At 42.0% G+C, this 24,894-nt stretch overlaps 1 protein-coding gene across 9 annotated transcripts in view; it reads left to right on the top strand.

Annotated features, from left to right (window-relative positions):
* The window catches only part of ZNF385B (zinc finger protein 385B), a 302,602-nt gene that overhangs the window by 250,834 nt on the left and 26,874 nt on the right, over positions 1-24,894 (top strand). For all 9 annotated transcript variants that reach the window (XM_039494459.1, XM_039494458.1, XM_039494457.1 and 6 more), the window contains one exon: positions 22,410-22,569. In XM_039494459.1, coding sequence (XP_039350393.1) covers positions 22,410-22,569 — 160 coding nt within the window. The remainder of the gene's footprint in view (positions 1-22,409; positions 22,570-24,894) is intronic.

Consider the following 24,894-nt stretch of genomic DNA (forward strand, 5'->3'; position numbering starts at 1 on the left):
TTGTCAAACATTTTACATTTTCTATATAAATAAGACTATTTATATTGATTCTTTGGGTTTGGAGGCAGTGGAGCAGATAGGAGGTAATTAAAAGCATAAATCTCAGGAGCTTTGTGAAGGTAATTCTCGGCTTTGTAGACAGAACTGACAAAATGATGAACATTTTTAGCTTCAACATGACAGAAATATTGCGTGATTACAGGGTGCAGGGACATAATGTGCTGAAAGTTCTGTTCAATAGCAGCTATTGAATAAAGCTTCTAACTAAGTTCAGTCGGATTTTTAAAATGTAGCACTTACTTATTAAGGGTCTGATTTGCACTGTATTTCTCTGTTTTTTCCATGTCCTTTCAATAATACCCTATTTTAAGTTAATATTTGGGGGAACCAGACTTTAAATAGAATTGCTTTATTTTCCAACAATTAACACTGTGGAACCAGGATTTAAAAATATTTAATGTATAGCTGCATTGTAACTAAAGTTACACTTTAACTTTGAATTTTTCCTCAACTCAGCCTTTAATTAATTTCAGGGAAATTACTTAATCTGAAAGAGTCTTTTTAAATTCTATTTTGCTGTTTGACAAACAAATTTTAGTAGAGATTATATAGAAAATAGTTTTATTCTGAAATCCCCAATAATATATGAACACTTAAATGTACATGCTGCTATAAAGTGATAGTTTTTATATTTTATGAAACTTTCTATGTTATCAAAAATTTGGTGGGCAATTTACTATTTTATGGAAGCAAATTTGATAGCTCATGATGTGGAGTGAATTAAAACGTGAATTCATGTGGGATGTTAATGCTTCACTACAACTCTCAGCCTATAAAATTAAGCACATGTGTAAGTGTGTGACTAGTCTCAATGACTTTAGTGGGAATACTTGCACGTTTGAAGTTAAGCACATGAGTAAGCAGTTGCAGGATCAGAACCTAAAAAAACTTAATCCAGTCTTCATACATAAATGTGATTAAAGGCATTGCACTTGCACCAGGGCAGTGTTTGGCCTGAAATATCTGCATATTTTGCTGTCATGATGCCAAAAAAAAAAAGTATCTAACAATCTGTGTTTGTGTAATACTGGATTTCCTGCTTTATGTAAAAAAGCAAGATGTGTGTCCATGTGTGAAGGGGTTCTACTCATGGCAGGTTCGCCTCCTTGTAGCTGGGTCTGGGAATTAGCTTTTGCTGTATCCAGTACACCCTTCCATCGGTTGCTCGCATTGTGCCCTCCCTCCCCTCAATGACTTGGCACGCTCCCATTGTGTGACTCAACTCTCTGGCCAGGTTACTATATAGTCCTCCTGCTTTTGGAGTAATAATGTCCTGTCACACAAATGTCCAGACTCTCTCATACCGTCTTCCATTCCAAGTCTCCAGGTCCTGTGCCACTTTCTAGTGATGGGTAGAGGAACCCAGACCTGCCTACTGTTCTGGGTTCGAGCCCAGAGACCCTTTGATTAGCAACCTACCTCTTCCCCCCGCGTCTAAAATCCTGTTGTTTCCCTGGGCTCCTTCCTACCTCACATCTCTATCTCCTTGCTTATCTCTGGGTTTACTGCTGGAGAGTCCTCTGCTTTCCACGGCTTCTTCACCCCTCTCAGCCTCTTGCCAGACTCTCTAGTACAGCGCAGGACCCCAGTGCTATCTCTTCCCCTGGATTTCCTCCTTGTCCTTGGCCAAATCCCTTTCACTCTGGGAAATGGCAGCAGACCTCCTCCGCACAGCCCTCTCCTGCTTTCATTTCCTGGCTTTACACTCCAATCCCAGTTCCTCACCAGCTGGGGTTTGTCTGCAATTGGGCCTTATCAAGCCCTGACTTCCTTCCAGGTGCAGCATACAAGGTAAATTTGCCCCCTTGGGCCCACATTAATTTGCTCAGTGCTTGTATGGGTTGGATACCCCATGACACTGTGTGAGAACATTTGCAATCTCTGTGTGCTTCTGTGTGTGCATCCAGTATAAATGACTTCAACAATTATAAGTCAGAACAATTAAAAGCTCACAAAGAAGGTGCCAATTTCTTTGGTGGGCTATAATCCATCTTTCTTGTGGTTAAAGCACAAACCCTGGAGTCAGAAGATCTGAATTCTCTTCCCAGTCACTCCAGGTTGATTTTGGGAGGTGCTGAGAACCCACTGCTCCCATTGATTTAAACTGACATTGTGAGTGCTCAGCACTTCTGAAAATCATGCCCTTAATTTGCTTAGTTTCACACTTAAAATGAAAATAACTACATCATTGTTAGGGGGGTTCTGAAGCTTTATTTGTTAATTCTCAGACAAAAACTACATCAAGGTGGAATAAGGCATGAGAGTATATCTCAATAATTAGGGGTAAAAAAAATTACAGGAATACTATAATTATTCCAAAACCAAGCACTGTGAACTCAGGAAATTCAGTATTAAGGTTACACTTACAGGAAATCCAAACAAGTTAAAGTATTGAAATATTCACTGAAGGTGTCAGAGCAACCTTAACTGTACTCTGCAGTGATACCATGCAATTACCATAAAATTATGATTAAGGCATTTCAGTGTTTACATTAGATGTTGACATGGCTTTTTAAGACACACAAGGTTTCGTTCACCCTCATGGTGACACTATAGGGCAGAGTTAAGGTCATTTTGGTTTTTAATTGTGCCTTCAAGTTTCTAACCAGGAACAGACCCAGAACATCCAAAATCATCTTAGAGTGTTTAATTGCTAGGGGACTTCCACTTAAATTGAACCTGATGAAGCAGAGCAATACATGTTCCTGCAGAAACAAGAACCTTCAGTTTAGGGAAATTTTGCTGCAGGTTGTCATTGAAAAGAACTGGAAGGCTAGTATGTCATTTATTTAGAATACATATGACTGGCTGACCCTACTGAGAGAAATTCATTTAATTACTCTTTCATATATCAGCTAGAGATTCTCAAACTCATTTACCTATAAACTGTGAAATGAATAGCTGACTATTTACAATTTATTGTCAGACTTCAGTCATGACATAGTTTCCCATAAATTATCCTTTGTTCTACAGTCTTACTTAGATTTATAATGTTTCTTTAAGGTCATGCCATTACAAAGGAATATCTGTGATGTATCCTTATTATTTTAACAAATAAAATGAAAAAGTTCTATGTAAAGCAAAATATTTTGCAATTAATGGGGTTACAATATAATATAAGATAGCATTCATGCTGTCATGGAAAGAATGTGTACATGTATTCCTTGTATAAAACAGGAAGATTTGTAGTACAGATGATGTATTGGATGCAACCCAGCATGCCAACCAATAGATTACATTTTTAATGTATGCATATTTAATTCCAGAATTTTAACATCCTGGTGTTTACATTTCAAACTGGATGTCTTCATAATTGGGAAATGAATATGTTGATCTCAATTAACAATCAACTTCAGGTTTTAAATAAAACTTAACATCTGGGAGTTTGTGTTTCTCCATGGGAAATGTTTTCAAAAGAAATAGCCTATCATAAACTGTTCATTAAAATCCAGTATACTTATAGATTAGAAGGCTGGTGGATTTTTGTTGTTGTTGTATTATAAAGCTTTCATTGCTTGTTTTGTCTTTTACTTACTATTCAGAGATGTTGAATGGCACTAAAAGGTCAGATTCATCAAAAGGATAATGAGCAGATACTTTATGGGGTACAGATTTGAAGAACAATGGGGTATGTCTGGCATGCATATTGGCATTTCAGTACCCAGAACATTCTGGGTTATTTCATAGCAATGTTGGTGTCTGAAGAGACAAACAAATTTTTCACTAAGTCCAAATCCTATAAAGACTTACACGCATGCCTAATTTATGCACTGAATCCCATGGAATTCAGTGTGGCTTGCAGTGTGTAAAGTTAAGCACATATGTAAGTCTTTGAAGGATCTGACCCAAGTCTATAAGTGTTTCCAGTTCTTTTTGGCAATCTATGAAAGGTTTTCCCCACTGTTAGCCTCCAAATCTATTTTGTTTTAGAGTTGTTCCTGTTCATTAAACTTTTAAGTCACTAATTATTGTTTCCATCATTTATAGAGAAACATTGAACTTCTAAATTAAACAAATGTGAATTAGATGTTGGCAATAGAACAAGTCAGGAACTGGATTTCCTATTTCACAGGGAATTTTGCTGTTTAGATTTTTTTTTCCCATTCAGAAACAGATTCAAAACAAAACAAAATCCCACAAAACAAAATTTAAAAAAATCATTTCAGGTAAGTCAAAACGTCTCATTTTGATAAAATGAAAATACTTTGTTCCAATTTCCACATTTTAAAACTTTTAAAATGTTTTTATATAAAACAATTAATTTCATTTTGAAAAGTCATTTTGAAATGAGAAATCAAAATGTTTCATTCAAAATTTGTTAAAATGGGACTTTTGCTATTATCCAAACACTTTGTTTTGTTTTTTCACAAGATTTCATTGAAATTGGCACATATTGAAACCTTTAAATACTCACCCATTTAATTTATTTATTTAAAAAGGGGATAGAGAATAAGATGAAGAATATATTATTGCCCTTATATAAATCGATGGTACGCCCACATCTTGAATACTGCGTACAGATGTGGTCTCCTCGTCTCAAAAAAGATATACTGGCACCTGAAAAAGTTCAGAGAAGGGCAACTGAAATGATTAGGGGTTTGGAACGGGTCCCATATGAGGAGAGATTAAAGAGGCTAGGACTTTTCAGCTTGGAAAAGAGGAGACTAAGGGAGGATATGATAGAGGTGTATATAAGATCATGAGTGACGTGGAGAAAGTAGATAAGGAAAAGTTATTTTACTTATTCCCATAATACAAGAACTAGGGGCCACCAAATGAAATTAATGGGCAGCAGGTTTAAAACAAATAAAAGGAAGTTAGGTTCACTCCCTCTGGAGCACTTGGCATCGGCCACTGTCGGTAGACAGGATACTGGGCTAGATGGACCTTTGGTATGACCCAGTACGGCCGTTCTTATGTTCTTATGTTTTCATTTTGCTGAAAATATTTGTCAAAAATGTTTCAGTGTAAAGTTTTCTGATCAGCTCTATGTAGAGTACATTTTTATATCAAGTGCATTTTTATAGAAATATAGAATATAGGGCTGGCCTTCTGAAGACAGTTGGCCAAAATTTTCAAACTTGGGTGCATAAAGTTAGGCATCTAATTTATTTGGGCACCTAATTATTTACCATGATTTTTATAGGTGTGGAGCAGCCACAGCTGCCTTTGATTTAAATAGAAAAGGTTGAGTACTAAGTCATTACTCTTTGAACTATTTATTTCCACTCTCTGGAATTTTAACAAATAAGAACATCACTAATTCAGATTCTTCAGAATAAAAAAAAAAAAGATGAGTAGCAAGTCGAGCATTTTCTTTAAGTCTGTCAGCCTGCTGAACAGGCAACTTGAACTTGAAGATATGATATTCATATACTTGTAAGCTCCCTTCCTACATTTTAAAGTGGCTGATTCTAGATTACTGGAAACAGTAATTTTCTCATTCAAATTGGTACTATTTCAGCTCCCCAGTACACTGCTTTTAAGTAGCATTTTAAGCACCAATCAGACCGTATTTCCCCTTTCTAGGAATACAAAAGGTCCTATCCATTAACTAACTACTAAAATCTGAGTTAAGCTTTTGAAATAATATTTTCTCTTATCCTAGTATACTAGGTACGGCATTCTGCTTTTTAAATGAACATTAAAAAGTGCTTATAGTGACCAATGTAAACTTGCCACTTTTAACCACATTTTACAATTGCATTTAAAACTATATTTTTATCTTCCTAAAATCATATAATTTCTCCTCCTAAGATGTTCACTGTTGCATTCTTGGGACCAAAATCTGCCCTCAATCATACGCATGGCTCTCATTGACTTTAACGAGAGCTGCCTGCATACACTCGAGTAGAATCTGGAACATCGGAATTAAGTATATAAAATACTCTACTTATAGATAAGGGAGTAGAACCTTCTCCATACTTTTCTTTTTTGAGAAGGGATTTTAAAGTATGAGGTATATTTATAGCTTGATATATGGCATTGGATAATGAATTTTAGCACATTGTTTTCTTGGTTTCATTCGGAGAGTGAAGTAACATATCTATTAAGCATCTTTTCAACATTGCTGTATATTTTGAGTTTATCATTTACTTACCCAAGCTCTCCCTACCAGTATATAGCCCAGTCCTTACGCACACAGTTTCCACTGGAGTCAATGGAAATTTTGCATGAGTAAGAAAAGCAATCAGGTCTCAAATTTAAAGTGCAGGACAAGATGTTTTATTAACAATAACTGTGACAAATATTGATCTCACTTTACAGTACACAATGCAGTGTCTACTGTATTTGTAGTTTTCCAGTTATACCTGTTTTCAGGTGAAACGTTCATGCTAAAATACGAATATAAATTGCTCATTAAATACGTAGAGCCGAGTCCTGGAGCCCAAGTCATGGTTACGAAGAACTCTTCAATGCAATCAAAGCACTGTGTTCCATTTTATTCTGGAGGGTTGTGGGATGTGTTACAGACAGCTCACGAAGGCGTCTGCACTCCTTGTGTGCTGTGGAACTTCCCCTGTGCCCCAGTATGTGGCAAGAAGGGCAGAAGAGAAGAGTGATGGGGTGATTGCTCTGAGATTAAGTGGATCTACTATCCCAGGGATTCTCAACCTTTTTCTTTCTGAGCCTGCCCTCTTCCTCCCACCCGCCCGCTCCTCGCAAGCTATAAAAACTCCACAGCCCACCTGTGCATCAACAACTGTTTTTATGCATATAAAAGCCAGGGCCAGCATTAGGGGCTAGCAAGCAGAGCAATTGCCTGGGGCCACACACCACAGGGGGCCTTGCGAAGCTAAGTTACGCAGGCTTCTGCTTCAGCCTTGGGTGGCGGGGCTTGGAGCCCCAGGTAGTGGAGCTTCAGCTTTCTGCCCTGAGCCCAAGAAGTCTAATGTCGGCCCTGCTTGGCGGACCCCCTGAAACCTGCTCGCAGCCCCCCAGGGTGACCCAGATCCTTGGTTGAAAACCACTTCACTTTCCATATGCTCCTTCCCCCAGAGGTGGGGATGCAGCAGTCATGAGAAACATGAAGGAGCAACTACCAAGTAGCAAGGAAAGGAGGAGCCAGTCCTCCACTCCAACTCCCAGACACCTCCCCAACTTACAAGTTTCCCCATGTTAATGGCCTTCCAAAGATTCACTTGGGCCCAAGATTTGTCCATATGACTTTTATGAAAAATTTGCTGGTAGCACTGCCTATGATTAAGGTTGCCTGACATGTCCCATTATAAGACCTTGTTTTCAGTTGCTTAAACTTTGCCGAACTTTAACAATTTCAAGTGGAAATTTCCATGCCAGTCTGGGAATGTATAATTGTTTTTAAATTTCAGCTGATTCTGAGAACAATAATAGAGGAAAATATATTGTTTTACCCAAGTTAAAAATGCTGGTGATCTTTTCTTTAAACAGGTCTTGCACCTTGATGCATGGTGTTGGGACTTGAAATTTGCTAGAGATGTGAACTTTGTGTTAGGGATGTGACTTTTGCTGTCCCCATGAAAATCTCCCCAAATTTGGGCAAGTTATAAGCATTTGAAAAATCATGGGTCAGGCAAGCTTCACTTTTAGCAAGTAACAGATTTGAATTTCCATTCTCCCTGAGCATGCACAAGCCACTCATAGCTCCTAGTGCTGATCAGACTGCACATGGCCATCACCAATAAGTGAATGAATGTGTGCCAGCCCAAGACTACAAGGGGCAAAGCTGGATTTTCTGTGTAATTTCTTCTCCCAGCTGCTCAGGCCAAGGGAGGTGCCAAGCACTAAAACTGGGAGCAGGGAGCCTGCCTGTCCTGTGCTTTGAAAGATATCCCTCCCCCACCCCCCAAGCAGGTACCAAGGCAGTTTGAAGGAAGAAGCTCTCTGATTTGAATGCATGGGGTAACAAGGAGTCTGGGACTGTGATGGGATGGGGGAGTGACTGGGAAAATACTGGGGATGATAGAGCTGGGGTGGCAGGAATGGGGAGCTGTGGGGGATGATGGGAGGCCAGAACTGATTGAGCAAGCAGATTTGGCCTGGGAACTTTGGGTCAGGGAAGAAGGCTGGAACTAGTTGGATGAGGAAACTGGGAGTTGAGGGAAATGGTGGTGACTGGGCTCAAGTTGGGTGGGGGGATAACCCTGAGATCAGACAGGAGTTCAGGGGTGGGGGTGAGAGTGGGATTGAGAAGCAGTGGGTGTAGAAATGGGAATGGCGTGGGGGAGGGGAGACCAGACAGACAAAGAGCTGGGATACAGGGGAAGAACTGGAACTGGCTGGGCTAAAAAGACTGGGAAAAGGAACTGGGGCAGGAAACAGATTCAGTGAGCAGCCTGTGGGGGTGGGGGGAGGACTAGGTCTGGGAACCAGTGCGGGGGATGGGGAGAGAGCTTGGAGGTGGGAGTGGGGAACTAGGACTGTCTGGACAAGAAGACTGGGAGACAAGAAGTTGGAGTTAGAGAGGAGATTCAATAAGGAGTTCAGGACAGGGCATGGAGAAGGGGATTTGGGGATAGACTGGGACCTGGACAGGCAGCCTGCAAACAGGGGTCAAGTTTGGGGGGGAATGTGCTGAAGTGTTTGTGTCCCCTAGAGTACACTCCCCTCAAGAGCCTGGAATGGAACCTAGGAAAAGTCTGGTTTAAGTGACATGCCCATCATTCCATAGAATGCTTGCTGTCAGTGTCAGGGATAGGATCCAGTTCTCCAGGGCAGCATTCAACTACCTTAACCATAAGACAGACCTTTCTCTTCCTGCATCCCCTGCCTCATTCACCTACACACCTTCCAACTTCTGCAGCACATGAGGCAGGGCCCCATAGAAAACAGCCTCTTTCACTTCACAGTCCTAAAATTAATCCACAGAGCAGGTCTATTGTCTGCACTGAGTGAGCAGGGGTTCTGTGGAAAAAACAGTATGTGATCACATAATTGAAGACTGTATCATATTCCATATGCACATAGGGGCCAAATTAAGGTTGCACAGCCAGCCTTAATTATGGCATTTCCTAACTGTTTACTGCTTGACTTTGCAACCTTAACAATGGTAGCGTTCAGTGTTTTCCCCAGAAATTGAAATGGGGAGGGGTGTTCAAAAGACACGGGGTGGGGGTGAGGACCGACAAGGGGTGAGACTACTAGGGCGAAGGTGGGCTATATGGCACCATAGTAACAACTGAAAAATGTTTCATGACCATTTTATTAGGTTTAACTCATGTTTTTAAATCATCACACCAATTAAAGTTGGTCACACAAACCTACTATGAAGCACTATATCTACATCCTTCGTGGTTTCTTATTGTAATTTTGCACAATTCTGTTCATCAACTTCTTGAATGCAGTGCATTCATTTTTGGTGGCTTCTCATGGGTCCGGTATTTCCAGTCCTTCATGATATGCTCAGGGTCAGGCAGAAGGTGACTTCCTTCAGAACACAAAATTCTATTCAATGAGGAAAAATAACGCTCAACTGTAGCTGTTGTGACTGGGGGTAGAAAGAGATGAATTCCTACTTCTTTCATCCCAGGAAACAGCACAAAAATTGGGTCAAACTGCTAGTGATGATGAAGAAAAAGTTGAAGTCAAATCTTCATTCGTTCATTGTATGGTATTCCACTTTGTGTTCAAATTCTCTATTCTGTCCTGATCACATAGCAGCCCCATTGCAGGTAGGGCCTCACTCCACTCAACTGTTCATGTTTTAGAAGATGGGCATCAGTAAAAACTATGTAGAGGTTGATAGAGTCCAAAAGCTGTTGTTGTAGAGATGTAAGAATCAAGTCTGTACTTTACTTTTTCAGCTGGCTTAACAAACACTTCTTGTCCTCTTCATTTAAGGAGTTAATATAAGTGCCCTAATTAGTCAACTTCTGAACTGAAGTATTTGCTTCTTCCAGGTCATTTTCAATCGATATCTCTCTGACTGATTCAAGTGTAGCTTACATTGCTGGACAGAGATCTACTACTATTGTAGCAGATGCCTGGGTGGCATTGTTTAATGACCCAAGTGGTTTCAACAGTAGACTTACAAGAGATAATGGTGATTGTCTTCTCCAAACTTAGTAGCAAAAGTAGGCCACCAGCCTCACTACTTAGATCTGTCCTATCTCGGTAGCTACTTTCCAAAGCCAATAATAATGGTTGCAGTAATTTTAAGACAACAGCCAAGGATCGCTCATGAGAAAACCAGTGTGTTTGCCCAGGTTGGACTAATTTGAACGTCAGTCTGTGTATCTTCTATATTTTCCAAGACATTCAGTCCTTTTGGACTCTTGCTGAAAAAAGAGTATAATGAAGACATTAAATTTATAGCTTTTAAAATGCCCTTTGAAGATTCTGCAGCTCGTACTAGTGCTAGTTGGAGCAGATGGCCTCTGCAGTGTGTTTTGGAGAGATTAGAGTTACACTTTTCTCTGAGCAAAGCATGTACTCAACTATGTCTTCCAGAGAAGTTTTGCAGCTCCATCAAATGCACAAGCAGCCAATTCTTTGGGGTTCAATTTACAAGCATTTAACTTTTCTAAGTTGTGGGTTGTCAGAGATACAGCCGATGTGTCTTCTAGAAACTGAACATCTAGAAATTCATCTACTGGCCTACAACTGACATCAAGATAATGTATGCAGTGACTTAATACTAGACACCCATTTGCAGCGGTGCATTCTTCAGCCATGTATGCACACTTTCTGAATGCGGTGAGAGAGTTCTTCACTTTTTCAACTGCTAAGTCTTTCATGTTGCACTGCATGCTTCTAACCAGTCAGTTCAATTCCTTGCAGAAAGATAGTGAACATTTGCTGGTCTTGGTCAGAACCAGTGTCCAACTTCAGGGTTAACAAATGAGAATGCACTTAACAATGGCCTCCAGTTTGTAGTGTGTGGTATCTCTTACTTAAAGAGAAAGTATGTTGTGACAGCCATGTTTGTTCGCATAAACTGTGTTGTGACTCCAGCATTTTTAACAGCCTCATTAAGTACTTCTAAAATTGGCTTTAACAATGACTGGCTTATAAGGCTTTCTGCATGTTGATGCAGTCCACAGGATTGGTGTTTTGCAGCCTTTTCACATCGTTTGTCAGCATTGGCTTTGCTGCTCAGTCTGTCAAACCAAGCTCCTCCACTTTTACTATATATATCCTTGCTATGCTCACATCTTAAATACTGAATTCAATTCTGGTCACCCCATCTCAAAAAAGATAAATTGGAGTTGGAAAAGGTACAGAGAAGGGCGACTAAAACGATTAGGGGTATGGAACAGCTTCCATATGAGGAGAGATTAAAAAGACTGGGACTTTCCAGCTTGGAAAAGCAACTACTAAGGAGGGATATGATAGAGGTCTATAAAATCTTGACTCGTGTGGAGAAAGTGAATCATTTCCTTCACATAACACAAGAACTAGGGATCACTCAATGAAATTAATAGGTAGCAGGTTTAAAACAAACAAAAGGAAATACTTCTTCACACAATGCACAGTCAGCCTGTGGAACTCTTTGTCAGGGGATGTTGTGAAAGCCAAAACTATCATGGGGTTCAAAAAAGAACTAGATACGTTCCTGGAAGATATGTCCATCAACGGCTATTAGCTAGCATAGGCAGGGATGCAACACCATGCTCTAAGAGCCAGAAGCTGAGAGTGGACGATGGGGGATGGATCATTCGATAATTGCCCTATTCTGTTAATTCCCTTTGAAGCACCTGGCAGTGGCCAATGTTGGAAGACAGAGTAGTGGGCTAGATGGACCATTGGTCTGACCCAATATGGCTGTTCTTATGTTCTTATGTAAAAATTAATTATCAAAATGTTTAATACAGAAACTCCCAACATGAGCCAAAATTGATCACTTGGGCAACACAGCTCTGTCTGCTGGATACATAGGCAGAGTAGGTGAGTTCATGTAAATACAATCTGGTCCTGAAGCCTTTCCCCCACCCCTGTTCATCACTAGCTGTCAGGGGAGAGCTCATTCAGACCTTGCTCACAAATCATGATTTGAAAATAATTGCTGAAACAAATGTGCCAACTTTGTCAGAAAAAATAGCAGCTGTGTAAAGAAGCTAGTCTTTGTTCATACTTTTCAAGCCTATTATACTTTTTCGGGTACAAGTATTTTATCATACACTGTATATCCTTTTAAAATGTGTATTAATGTTTCAGTTTCAATTCAAATTTCCAACCAGTGACTAAACTGGCAACACTGCATGTAACTAATTGACTGTTGGGGTGGGGAGGGGTGTTGGAGGAATTCAGGGGGCGTGTAGGGAAATCCCTAGTTGTGTGTGTGTGTGTTTAACCTTGCTTTTTTATGTGTAATATTGATATTTCTGGTGTAGAATTTGCATGAATTAAATTAATTAAGCCCAAATTAACTATTGTGAAACATGTCCCTTCAGTTTGCCCTTGAAATATTGTAGCGCTAATATATTAACTTTTGGTATTGTTTTATTTTCTATTGGGTTTTAATCTCTAAGTAGCAAATTATGTATCTAATAAAACATAGGCTAATTTCACATTTGTCTTTTTTAACCTTATATGCAAATTTATTTTATATTTTCTGCAAAAATGGAAGTAAATGTAATATCTCCTAACTTAATTAAAAATTAATACTTGGAAGTCTAGTGGGCTAATTTAAAAGACACTCAGAATGTTAGAATTATGTATGTAGTCACTGCTAGCAGGCCTGTATTACATCTTACTGTTAATTAGAATTGAGATTATGAAAAGATACAATACAAAGAAGTTTGACTTCTGTACTAAAGATCTTATCAAAGTAGGAGGCAACTGGGTAATAAACAAAAACAAATCAATTACCCCTTGTTGGACCTGAAGTTGCAAAACAGCCATCATTTCCTCCTGCTTGCAGGGCTCAAGGAAAATCCACAAAGTACTGCTTCTTGTAATGTAACAATGTTACTGCCCAGCTACCAAAGAAAAGTAGAAGTAAGTGAACCATGCAGGCATGGAAGCAGAAATGTTTTAAAGACTTGTTTAAAGGATAGTGGATCAAATTCTGCCTCCCACTGCACCTGTGCATTTCCTTTGGAATTGCTGTCCCTAGTGGCAGTGAAACTGTCTTAGTGACAATAAAAAAAAAAATTGTGTTAAAAAATTAATGCCTGTTTTTAATTCTGTCATTATGTAGGATAATCCTTGGGTAAAATGTGAACAGTTAACAATTTCCTATCAGTATCCTAGTAATTATAAACACTGTATGGATTTTTCTTTTTCATCTGGTACTGCTACTGGTATATGCCAATAATGTAAAAGGATATGTAGTTTTCAAAATATAAGGTCATCTAAAACTGTAACTAAAGTTTGCAATGTTTTATGTGTTATGCATCTCCAGTGATTTTACAATGAGTTTCAAACAAAAATGAAATATAAAACAAAGATATTATAAATGATATCTTGTATTATAAATCCTTGCTAATAATTACTCCCAGTAGAAAACAGTGGTTCAAAATAAATATTAGTAAGAAATACTGGTTTTGATTACCTAGATTCCATAAATTAACCCCCCACTTGACACTCAGGCTGGGATTTTCAAAAGAGTATAATGGAATTAGGTTCCTTTAGGCTTCTTAGAAAAGCCCAGCTTCAAATTGCAGTTGGCAAATAATTTGCAAAACTATTAAATTCTATATGCTTAAACAATCATATAATTTCTAGTGCTTTTTCTAAATATAATGATCTGTGGCAGCTTTTGCACGCTACAAGCAATTGTCTCCTTTTGCCAAGTTTTTGACTCTGTAGAGTAGTTTCAGCATTGAAATATATGCTATGGAAATGAAAAACAAGATTGCTAGTTAGCTGTAATACAACTTTTCAGCGAAAAGTATATACTTAAAACTACAAATGACCTTTACCTTTAAAAATTGTACTATGTTGCCTACTTTTGATTATCATTAAGTGTTTTTTATTCCAGGATGGCACAATTGTGAAAATGTTGAAATATAAGAATGTTCGTTATGATTTTTCCCTTAAAATTCTGATGCAGTCTAATTTAATCCTGTGAAAGTTAATCTGTTTCACATAAGGCTAGTTCTTGTATTCTGTATGCAGCCTGTTGGGAGTTTTTCTGGCATAAAGGTTGTGTGATTGAGTCTATATTTTGTATATTTTCTCCGTAAGATAAATAATACCAAATATTAGTAATATGTTTGCAAGGGACAAAATAATGTCTTATAAGCTATTGCTGAACTAGTACAATCTTTACTGATATGAAGACTTCAAGATTTAGAAGTGTTATTATTGGTCCTTGGCCTTACACTAGCTAACTTTTTTTTAATCAATGACCTGGAAGAACACTTAAAATCATTATTGATGAAGTTTACAGATGACACAAAGATTGAGTGGTAAATAGTGAAGAGTAAATAGTAAAAGTCACTGATACAAATCAATCTGGATCACTTGGTAAACTGGGCACAAGCCAACCAAATGCATTTCAGTACAGCCAAATGTAGAGCCATGCATCCAGGAACAAAAAGTGCTGGCCATATTTACAGGATAGGGAACTCTCTATCTTGGGAAGCAGTGATTCTGAAGAAAACTTGAGGGAATGGTGGATGTAAACGGGTGGTACTCACCCCTGCCGCGCCTCCTGCTGGTTGGTCCCAGAATTTCACTCAGTCCAGCCCTGGAGCGCCCCCGGCAGGCTGGTGATCCCCCTGCTCGCAGGCCCCGTGTCCCTCCCTGGACCCGGTGCCCGTTTTCCTATAACTGGGTCTCCCCCTCCCAGGGGAACCCCCACGCTACTATCCCCACTTTGCCTCAGTAGTGGCCACTGACAGTCATGGTCTAGCCCCACACCCTGGGGCAGACTGCAGTATCAGCCCACTCATCACAGGCAATAGCGGTTTGGACCTGCTGCTGTTCCTACCCCTGGGTTGCCCTCTGCAACCCCCAGTACCCTTGGCCCTTTGCTAGGCCGCAGCCTGGGGCTTTCCAGGCTGGAGCTTCCCTAGCTCCTCAGCCTGTCCCCCAGCCCTGCTCCACTCGGGTATCTATTCTCAAGCCCTAAGCAGCCAGGCCCATCTCTCTCTGATGCAGAGAGAGACTCTCTGGGCTCTGGCTTCCCTGCTTCTTATAAGCCCCAGGGCTTCAGTTTGGGGCGTGGCCTCCAGCTGCAGCCACTTTCCTAGTCAGCTCAGCCAAAAGCCCCTTCCCAGGGCTGTTTTAAAGCCCCACCAGGCGGGAGCGGATAGCCACTCCGCTACATACCTCCCCCCTTAAAACCCCCACCCTTGGGGATAGGGAGTTTTCTTGGCCTGGCTCAGGTGACCAGATGCCTCCAGGGCCACTCGCTTCTTCTCCGAGTCCTGCAGCAGCTTCCTCAGGCGGACCTCCTCATCCACAACGGCCGCATATTCCTTAGCGAGCTCCACACCACTCACTTTAGACTCGCGGAGGGCCCGCTCTGTAGCTTCGAGCCGTGCCCGTAAATTTGAGTCCCCCAGGCCTTCTTCCCTCAGGGTCTGGGTTCCCTTAGTGGCCTGTCCCAGCACCACCTGTGTCCATTTTGTCCCCTGGACACGTTGCTCCTGGGCCCCAGCCTCTTGTTGGGCCCACTCCGTTTGGGTTTCTCGGTCTATGACAGGCGGGGGGATGATCTGGGTCCCAGCCTCCTGCGGGGTCCCCACGATGGCCCCCTCCGCGGGTGTCACCTTCTCTACATTCAGCAGGGCCCCTTCTGGACCTCCAGGCACCTCCCTTGGCCAATCCTCAACTTTCTTGAGGGGGCAGTGCCTCCTCCGGTGGCCCGGCTTCTGACAGCCCCAGCAGGTTTCTTGTCTCCTTGCTGCTTTGGGCCCTCTCTGACCCTTCATGGGCCTAGCCTTCCCTGGGCTGCTCGACACCATGTTCTCTGGGCCTGGACAATCCCTGCAAACGTGGCCCATCTGCCCACAGGCCCAACATACAGGCAGCTGCCTGGGTTCCCTCACCCGGCAGACTGCCCAAGGGATTTGGCACCGTCCCAATCTGGGGTGAGGCACCCTGCCCCCAGCCCCATAGGGACAGTCCCGTTTTACGTGCCCTCTCCTGGCACAGACAAAACAAGTCCTTTGTTCCTCCCTGGGCCTCTTGGCCCTAGAGCTGGGTTTCCCCCTCGGCCCTTTTCGATGCCTCCTGACCATCCGTCGTAGGAGCTTCCTCACGGCCCGCTGTTCCTCCACCAGCGGGGCCATCTGTCTTTGGAGGGCCCATTGCACCTCCTGCAGTCCCTGTGGGTCTCCAGCCCCCTTCCACTGGGGCGCTGCCTCAAAACCCCACCCTGGGACAACACCTGGAGTCTCTGCCAAGAAGACCCTAGTATAACAGGGATCCATTTCTCCCTGCCTCAGTTTCTCCACCTTCTTTTCAAGTCTCTACGTCGGGGCAACTATCCCACAGTCCTTGCCCTGGCCCTTTGTATCAGGGGCGGTTCTTGGTCCCTGGTCAGGTGCCACTGTAAACGGGTGGTACTCACCCCTGCCGCGCCTCCTGCTGGTTGGTCCCAGAATTTCACTCAGTCCAGCCCTGGAGCACCCCCGGCAGGCTGGTGATCCCCCTGCTCGCAGGCCCCGTGTCCCTCCCTGGACCCGGTGCCCGTTTTCCTATAACTGGGTCTCCCCCTCCCAGGGGAACCCCCACCCTACTATCCCCACTTTGCCTCAGTAGTGGCCACTGACAGTCATGGTCTAGCCCCACACCCTGGGGCAGACTGCAGTATCAGCCCACTCATCACAGGCAATAGGGGTTTGGACCTGCTGCTGTTCCTACCCCTGGGTTGCCCTCTGCAACCCCCAGTACCCTTGGCCCTTTGCTAGGCCGCAGCCTGGGGCTTTCCAGGCTGGAGCTTCCCTAGCTCCTCAGCCTGTCCCCCAGCCCTGCTCCACTCGGGTATCTATTCTCAAGCCCTAAGCAGCCAGGCCCATCTCTCTCTGGAAGCAGAGAGAGAGACTGTCTGGGCTCTGGCTTCCCTGCTTCTTATAAGCCCCAGGGCTTCAGTTTGGGGCGTGGCCTCCAGCTGCAGCCACTTTCCTAGTCAGCTCAGCCAAAAGCCCCTTCCCAGGGCTGTTTTAAAGCCCCACCAGGCGGGAGCGGATAGCCACTCCGCTACATACCTCCCCCCTTAAAACCCCCACCCTTGGGGATAGGGAGTTTTCTTGGCCTGGCTCAGGTGACCAGATGCCTCCAGGGCCACTCGCTTCTTCTCCGAGTCCTGCAGCAGCTTCCTCAGGCGGACCTCCTCATCCACAACGGCCGCATATTCCTTAGCGAGCTCCACACCACTCACTTTAGACTCGCGGAGGGCCCGCTCTGTAGCTTCGAGCCGTGCCCGTAAATTTGAGTCCCCCAGGCCTTCTTCCCTCAGGGTCTGGGTTCCCTTAGTGGCCTGTCCCAGCACCACCTGTGTCCATTTTGTCCCCTGGACACGTTGCTCCTGGGCCCCAGCCTCTTGTTGGGCCCACTCCGTTTGGGTTTCTCGGTCTATGACAGGCGGGGGGATGATCTGGGTCCCAGCCTCCTGCGGGGTCCCCACGATGGCCCCCTCCGCGGGTGTCACCTTCTCTACATTCAGCAGGGCCCCTTCTGGACCTCCAGGCACCTCCCTTGGCCAATCCTCAACTTTCTTGAGGGGGCAGTGCCTCCTCCGGTGGCCCGGCTTCTGACAGCCCCAGCAGGTTTCTTGTCTCCTTGCTGCTTTGGGCCCTCTCTGACCCTTCATGGGCCTAGCCTTCCTGGGCTGCTCGACACCATGTTCTCTGGGCCTGGACAATCCCTGCAAACGTGGCCCATCTGCCCACAGGCCCAACATACAGGCAGCTGCCTGGGTTCCCTCACCCGGCAGACTGCCCAAGGGATTTGGCACCGTCCCAATCTGGGGTGAGGCACCCTGCCCCCAGCCCCATAGGGACAGTCCCGTTTTACGTGCCCTCTCCTGGCACAGACAAAACAAGTCCTTTGTTCCTCCCTGGGCCTCTTGGCCCTAGAGCTGGGTTTCCCCCTCGGCCCTTTTCGATGCCTCCTGACCATCCGTCGTAGGAGCTTCCTCACGGCCCGCTGTTCCTCCACCAGCGGGGCCATCTGTCTTTGGAGGGCCCATTGCACCTCCTGCAGTCCCTGTGGGTCTCCAGCCCCCTTCCACTGGGGCGCTGCCTCAAAACCCCACCCTGGGACAACACCTGGAGTCTCTGCCAAGAAGACCCTAGTATAACAGGGATCCATTTCTCCCTGCCTCAGTTTCTCCACCTTCTTTTCAAGTCTCTACGTCGGGGCAACTATCCCACAGTCCTTGCCCTGGCCCTTTGTATCAGGGGCGGTTCTTGGTCCCTGGTCAGGTGCCACTGTAAACGGGTGGTACTCACCCCTGCCGCGCCTCCTGCTGGTTGGTCCCAGAATTTCACTCAGTCCAGCCCTGGAGCACCCCCGGCAGGCTGGTGATCCCCCTGCTCGCAGGCCCCGTGTCCCTCCCTGGACCCGGTGCCCGTTTTCCTATAACTGGGTCTCCCCCTCCCAGGGGAACCCCCACCCTACTATCCCCACTTTGCCTCAGTAGTGGCCACTGACAGTCATGGTCTAGCCCCACACCCTGGGGCAGACTGCAGTATCAGCCCACTCATCACAGGCAATAGGGGTTTGGACCTGCTGCTGTTCCTACCCCTGGGTTGCCCTCTGCAACCCCCAGTACCCTTGGCCCTTTGCTAGGCCGCAGCCTGGGGCTTTCCAGGCTGGAGCTTCCCTAGCTCCTCAGCCTGTCCCCCAGCCCTGCTCCACTCGGGTATCTATTCTCAAGCCCTAAGCAGCCAGGCCCATCTCTCTCTGGAAGCAGAGAGAGAGACTGTCTGGGTTCTGGCTTCCCTGCTTCTTATAAGCCCCAGGGCTTCAGTTTGGGGCGTGGCCTCCAGCTGCAGCCACTTTCCTAGTCAGCTCAGCCAAAAGCCCCTTCCCAGGACTGTTTTAAAGCCCCACCAGGCGGGAGCAGATAGCCACTCCGCTACAGTGGATAATTGGCTGTACGTGGGGTCTGTGTGATGCTGTGGTCAAAAGAATAAATATGGCCCTGGATACATAAACAAGGGAATATTGAGTAGGAATATAAATATATTTGTATTTGGCACTAGTGTGATCATTACTGGAATACTGTGTCTATTTGTGGTGTCCATGCTTCAAGAAGGATGTTGAAAAATTGGAGAGAGTTCAGAGATAAGCCATGAAAATGAGAGACAGATTCCAGTTCAGCTTATTTAGCTTAACAAAGTGAAGGTTAAGGGGCGTCTTGATCAGTCTTACGTACCTACATTGGGAATAGAAACGTGATAGTAGAGGACTCTTCAATCTGGTGGACAAAGGTATACTAAAATCCAATAGCCAGTAACTGAAGCTAGACAAATTCTCATTGGATATAAGGTGTAAATTAATCATTGGTACAATTTACCCAGCATTGTGTGTAACTTTTAAATCCAGATCCGATGCTTTACTAAAATATATGTTCTAAATCAAGCAGAAATTAATTTTTGGAAGTCCTATGGCATGAGTTATGTAAGAGATTAGAGTAGATGATCACAGTGGTTCCATCTGGGCTTATAAACTATGAATTTGTGATTGTGTGATAATACGTAGATATAATTACCATCTAGTGGAAATCAAAAATGAAATACTATGGCTCAGCTACCCAGCAGAATTCAGTGAAGGCTTTGCATATATTTATAAAAAGCGTACATTAGTTTTAATTCTATCTGGACTTGTTTGTTTTCAACAGATCTCTTGTACAATAGATGATGATTGAATGAAGTGAATCAAAAACAGTAGTATGATGTAGCAGGTACTTTCATTGCAAATATCAGCAGAAAGGCTCATTAGCAATGTACTGATGTAGTAAGACTTTCTCTTTGGTGCCCCTATGTTTTTTATGTTGTAGATTTTGGCCTCAGGTAGCACATGATCTTGTCACCAAAACATGTATGCATTGAGCATAATTGTAGTTAAAATATTTAAGGGGACACCATCAACTTGAAAATCATATTTGAATCTGAAAATTTGGTGGTGGTTTTCCCTCAGCTAGCCCTAAAGACCCTTTCTAAACCTAAATAGGGGAGTAGAAAAACCCTTTAAAAATTAAGATTTTTTTTTTTAAATCAGGACATACTCTTTAGAGGGTGCTTTATCAGAAAGCTGAATTTTTTGACATTAGTTTCAAAAAATTCAAGTTGTGTCCCTTTAAATACTGTATGTACAGTAGTGATTATGCTGTACAGTTAGCTGCTGCTCTATAATCCTTGCATTGTGTTTTATTATACGTTAATACTGCAGAGGTTTTGAAGTCTAGAGTAGTTTCATCACAACTAATTGTTAGAATCTGTACTGTAAATATTGTACCCAGTTTTTTAATATTAGGTTGTTCGTTTCTTGGAAAGGTTTGCAGAGTACAGTTAACCTCGTATTTCTTATTGCTGAACACTTGCTTAGCAAAACTTTTTCAGAAGTATACAGTCTGGTAGAACATGTGGTCTTTTCTGTTCCTTTAGAGCAGAAATCATTTACTTTTATTTTACAGTACATGTGCTCACGTATGAAGCTGCAATATACACTAGTATAAGTACTTCATCTCACCTAAGTGGCTATTTTAGCTGCATGCCTTGGTGATTTTAATGGTGTCCTTAATTTTCATGAAGACATTAGTGAACACAGATTTGTGTGCATTCTCTTGTGTGTTTCACTTGTTCCTGCTGTTTGCTTACATACCACCCTCATGGTAAGGCTCTGTGATTACATGCTTTGCCAATGGTGACTGTACTGTGGTGCCTAGTTAAATTGAGCCCTCAGACAATTGCCCTCTTTATAGCAACACTGCTTTATAACACATAAAGTGTTTGGATCCCAAAGTCAATGTTCATAAAGCATGTGTAGTTCGTTTCATGGTTTGCTTCGTTTAACATAGTGAGCAAAATGCAGTAGTCCTAATCGAATGATAGAGAGATGTTAACAATGTACATTTGCATGAACACAATAAATGTTTCTTGTGCTGATATTTACATGTGGGGCACTGAGATATGATCATCTGTGTCAGTATGAAAAACATGATTGCTCTCAACGTTTTAGTTTGATTTAAATCACAATATTAACTTACATAGTTAATATATGTCCTTCAATAGTGGCACCTATTTAACAGAAGTTTAAAATCTTTAAAAGGATGATTTTTACAAATAGATACTCTCATTAGTAATGCAAAGCTATTGCTAAAAATAATGTTTAAATGTATGTTAAAACATCTTCTGGATTGTGTATAAATATAAGATATTTCAGCAATTTTCTATTCTATAAAGGCTGTTAATGAAATTAGTTTTTTGGAAGTCAGCTTTGTGTTTAAAAAAAACATAGCTTAAAATTTTCAAACTTGGGGGTCTAAATAAGTGGCCTGATTTTTATAGGTGGTTGGTATGTACAATCAATGGGAGCAACGGGTGTTCAGAACGTCTGAAAATCAGTACACTTATGTAGGTGCCTAACCTTAGGCATGCAACTTTGAAAACTTCACCCTTAGCTTCCATGAATAACTTTGTTACAAAAGTCTAACATACACCAAACGTTATTTTACACTACTAATTTTGTGCAGAACTGTGTACTATAAATTTTATAACATTTTAGAAAAGAAGCTAATAAGAAGTACAACCTTTTCCAGGGTGTCCTGTCCTTCATAGTCCAACATTTTAAGGATTTGGAAAGAGTTCTACAGGACTATTGATAAAATATAACATAAATTGGTAACCATTTTATGCATTTGATATGTTTCATTTGGGGCTATTAAAGTTAATAGCAATTATGTTTCTTTTTTTCTTCCCTTCCCCCTTGATCTAATAGTGAAGTCATAATCTTATTAATGCCCATTTCAATTGCTATTAGTGTAATAATGCAAATACTTTATAACTCTTGTACTAGGTTAAGGAGAAAAATTGATTATTTAATCATGTTACAGCATAGAGTACATCTTACTAACTATAAGCAATAAAGATTAGGGAATAGCGCCTGAAAATTAAATAGACGTTTTCTATATTGGATGTGTTTATATTTACACAGAGATTTAAATCTTTCGTGGGTATGACAGTAAGGAATTAGATAAGCGGCTGTCAATGTTAATATACACTTGAAACCTCATGTTCCAAGGTGCTGAAAGAACATACTCGTCATTAAAATTTCTGTCAAAATGCAAGTCTTCCCCTCTGAATATATAAAACGCATTAACCTTTGGAAAATAATTAACAAGGTGCTACTAAAGTTTGTCAGGTGGAATAATATGGTGCCTATTATTGAAAGTATCATTTTTTCTACATTATCATCCATTGTGTTATATGGAAGTACAAAAAATGAGCCTGATTTGTTCTCCTTTGTAGAGCCAGGCCGAGGCCCACTACAAAGGAAGTAAACATGCCAAGAAGGTCAAAGCACTAGAGGCAACGAAAAATAAACCAAAAGCTGGTTCTTCCAAGGACAGCGCAAAGGCTAACACAAGCTGCTCTACCACGCCAGTCACAGCCATCTCTGACAAATCAGGTCAATGACAATTTTTGTTCTCTACATTCTTTGCTTGTCCTTTTATGTGTTTGTGTGAGAGTCTGACTGAGTGTTAGTGGTCTGTGACTTGTTTTTGTAAACTGCTAATATGTTTTGCTATACAGGAATGATTGTATTTGATATTCAGTACCAAAACATCTTTAACACACATGAAACATTCCCTATATCACAGTGCTGAGGCTTAATTTCATAGAACGTTTATAAGACTCTCCTGTGAAATTTATATTTACAAAATATGCAACATGTTGTCCCAATGCCATCTAAACTTGTGATTGTGAATAGATTAGAATTGCTCTATTCAGCTTCCATTGAAGTCATTGTGTGTGTCTTGAGGGCAAAAGTTGTCTCCACGAAACTCCCTTTCTGAATAGGGGAAGCCTGCTCAAACCAATGAGGATAGTTATGGCTACAAAAATCTCCTTCAACAAACACATGGGAGCCTTTTAGCATAGATTTTTTTTTCTTTTCTTTTTTTTTATGGCTTCCACAACCTCACATAAGCTTTCATGTTGTTTATTCTGCTGTTTCTTCTGGTAATTTCAGAAATATTGTTGACCCTAGTGTGTGTGAGTTACTGTTTCAGTTTTGCTGTGTTCCCTCTGTGATATGTTGCTGAATAAAGCAGAAATGTTTCCTGAACTTTCTGGCACAGTGTAAAATACTACTATAATCCTTATCCAGTAGAAAGCAGCCACTATGGGTTTTCCAGGCTATGAAATGCAATAGACTTTGTCTGAGAGGTTTGCTGCTTCCTTCATGACCACTGTTTATCACCCTTTTCCCAGGAGCTGAGCTTTGACACAAATGCCATTAGGAGAATGACATTAGAAAATGTTTTGATGTGGAAGTGACTTATTCCCATGCTAATTGCTGTTTAGGACTCAATCCTGCACTCTTTACACAGGCAAAACTCATGGATTGGGCCTTTAGCCTAAAAAGGTTGAGGTTCAGTTTGGTTTACCTAATCCACCTACATTTTAGTTTTGTGTGAAACAATATAAACCCAGGTAGCACTTTCCAATAAATAAACCCAAGATTTTATAAAACAATAAAACAGACGGCGGGCACACAGTAATGGTCAATATAATTGAAATAAGAGAAGAGTGAGTGAATAGAGAGGGAGGTTCAGGTCATGTTCTAAAATTAGACAATGAAAGAGAATTTAATTGTGAAAGGTATGTGCAAATGCTAAGATATTTTAAAGCACTCTAACTTTGTGGATCTTGCAATGGAAAATATCTCATGTTCTTTCCTTGAATGTAAAACTAAAAAACAAACAAACCCCTAAAACTGAATCTTCTGTTTAACTTGAAAATGTCAAGTTAAAATAGCCTGCTACTTGTTCGGGTTTTACTGTCATATGTGTTTCATTGTAGAAGCCTGTGGTTGCAACTTTATTAAACTTGACAAAAACCTGGGGCTACCCAGCAAATTTTAATCCCAGCAATGACAATTAAATCAAAGAGTAGATTTGGTCAAAACAAGGGTCCAAATAATGGGAGTTGGAATCTCCTTCACTATCCTCCTTCTGGCAGATGGGGCCCACCAGTAGAGAGATGTTTTGTATAGTGCTTGAGCCAGACCACAAGCCTGTCCCAGGCATACTTGCCTCATGCCATGTGCCTTTACCCACTTGCTCTCTAATCCATGCCTAATTTTAGAAAGGGCTTAAGACCACTAATTCCACTACAAGGGACTCCAGCCTACAAAGTTGTTACCATATCATTATTTATTTGTTAACGTGAACTAAAAAAAGTATCCTGGGTACCTTTCAGCTTCACACTAATGCAGGTTTTTCTAGCATTCAGAATAAATCACAATGGCAGATCAGTGAACTGCTGCCTTAGCAGCTAAGAACAAATGAGCCCAAAAGGTGCAGGTCCCTATGGAGGAGACAGAGCATCATTTATGTTGCCTTTGGGAATTTGGAGAATAATAGATTTTTTTTTACTCTTAATATTTCAGCATATCTTTCTGTCTCTGAGGGATGGGTTCTTTTTAATATCTGTATTATGGGTACATTTATTTTAGTTGGTCTTAAAGATTCCTAATGTGGGACCCTTAGCTTGCATCTGTATTTTTGTTTCTCTTTAACTCTGTTTTTCTTGTTTTGTGAAGCTTTAAGTTCTCTTTGCTCATCTTTGGTTCTCTGTTCTTTTTTGGACCCTTTTTTGTAATTTTTCTACCATTGCTGTATCAGTGCAGTTCTGCTTATGGTAGCATAGCATGGATGGGGAGTGTTTATGTAGACTGACCACTGGCTTTTACCACTGTCATCTACATGTGCTCTGAACAGGGTTAGAA

The sequence above is a fragment of the Mauremys reevesii genome, linkage group 11 (assembly GCF_016161935.1).
Source record: "Mauremys reevesii isolate NIE-2019 linkage group 11, ASM1616193v1, whole genome shotgun sequence".
Taxonomy (NCBI): Eukaryota; Metazoa; Chordata; order Testudines; family Geoemydidae; genus Mauremys; species Mauremys reevesii.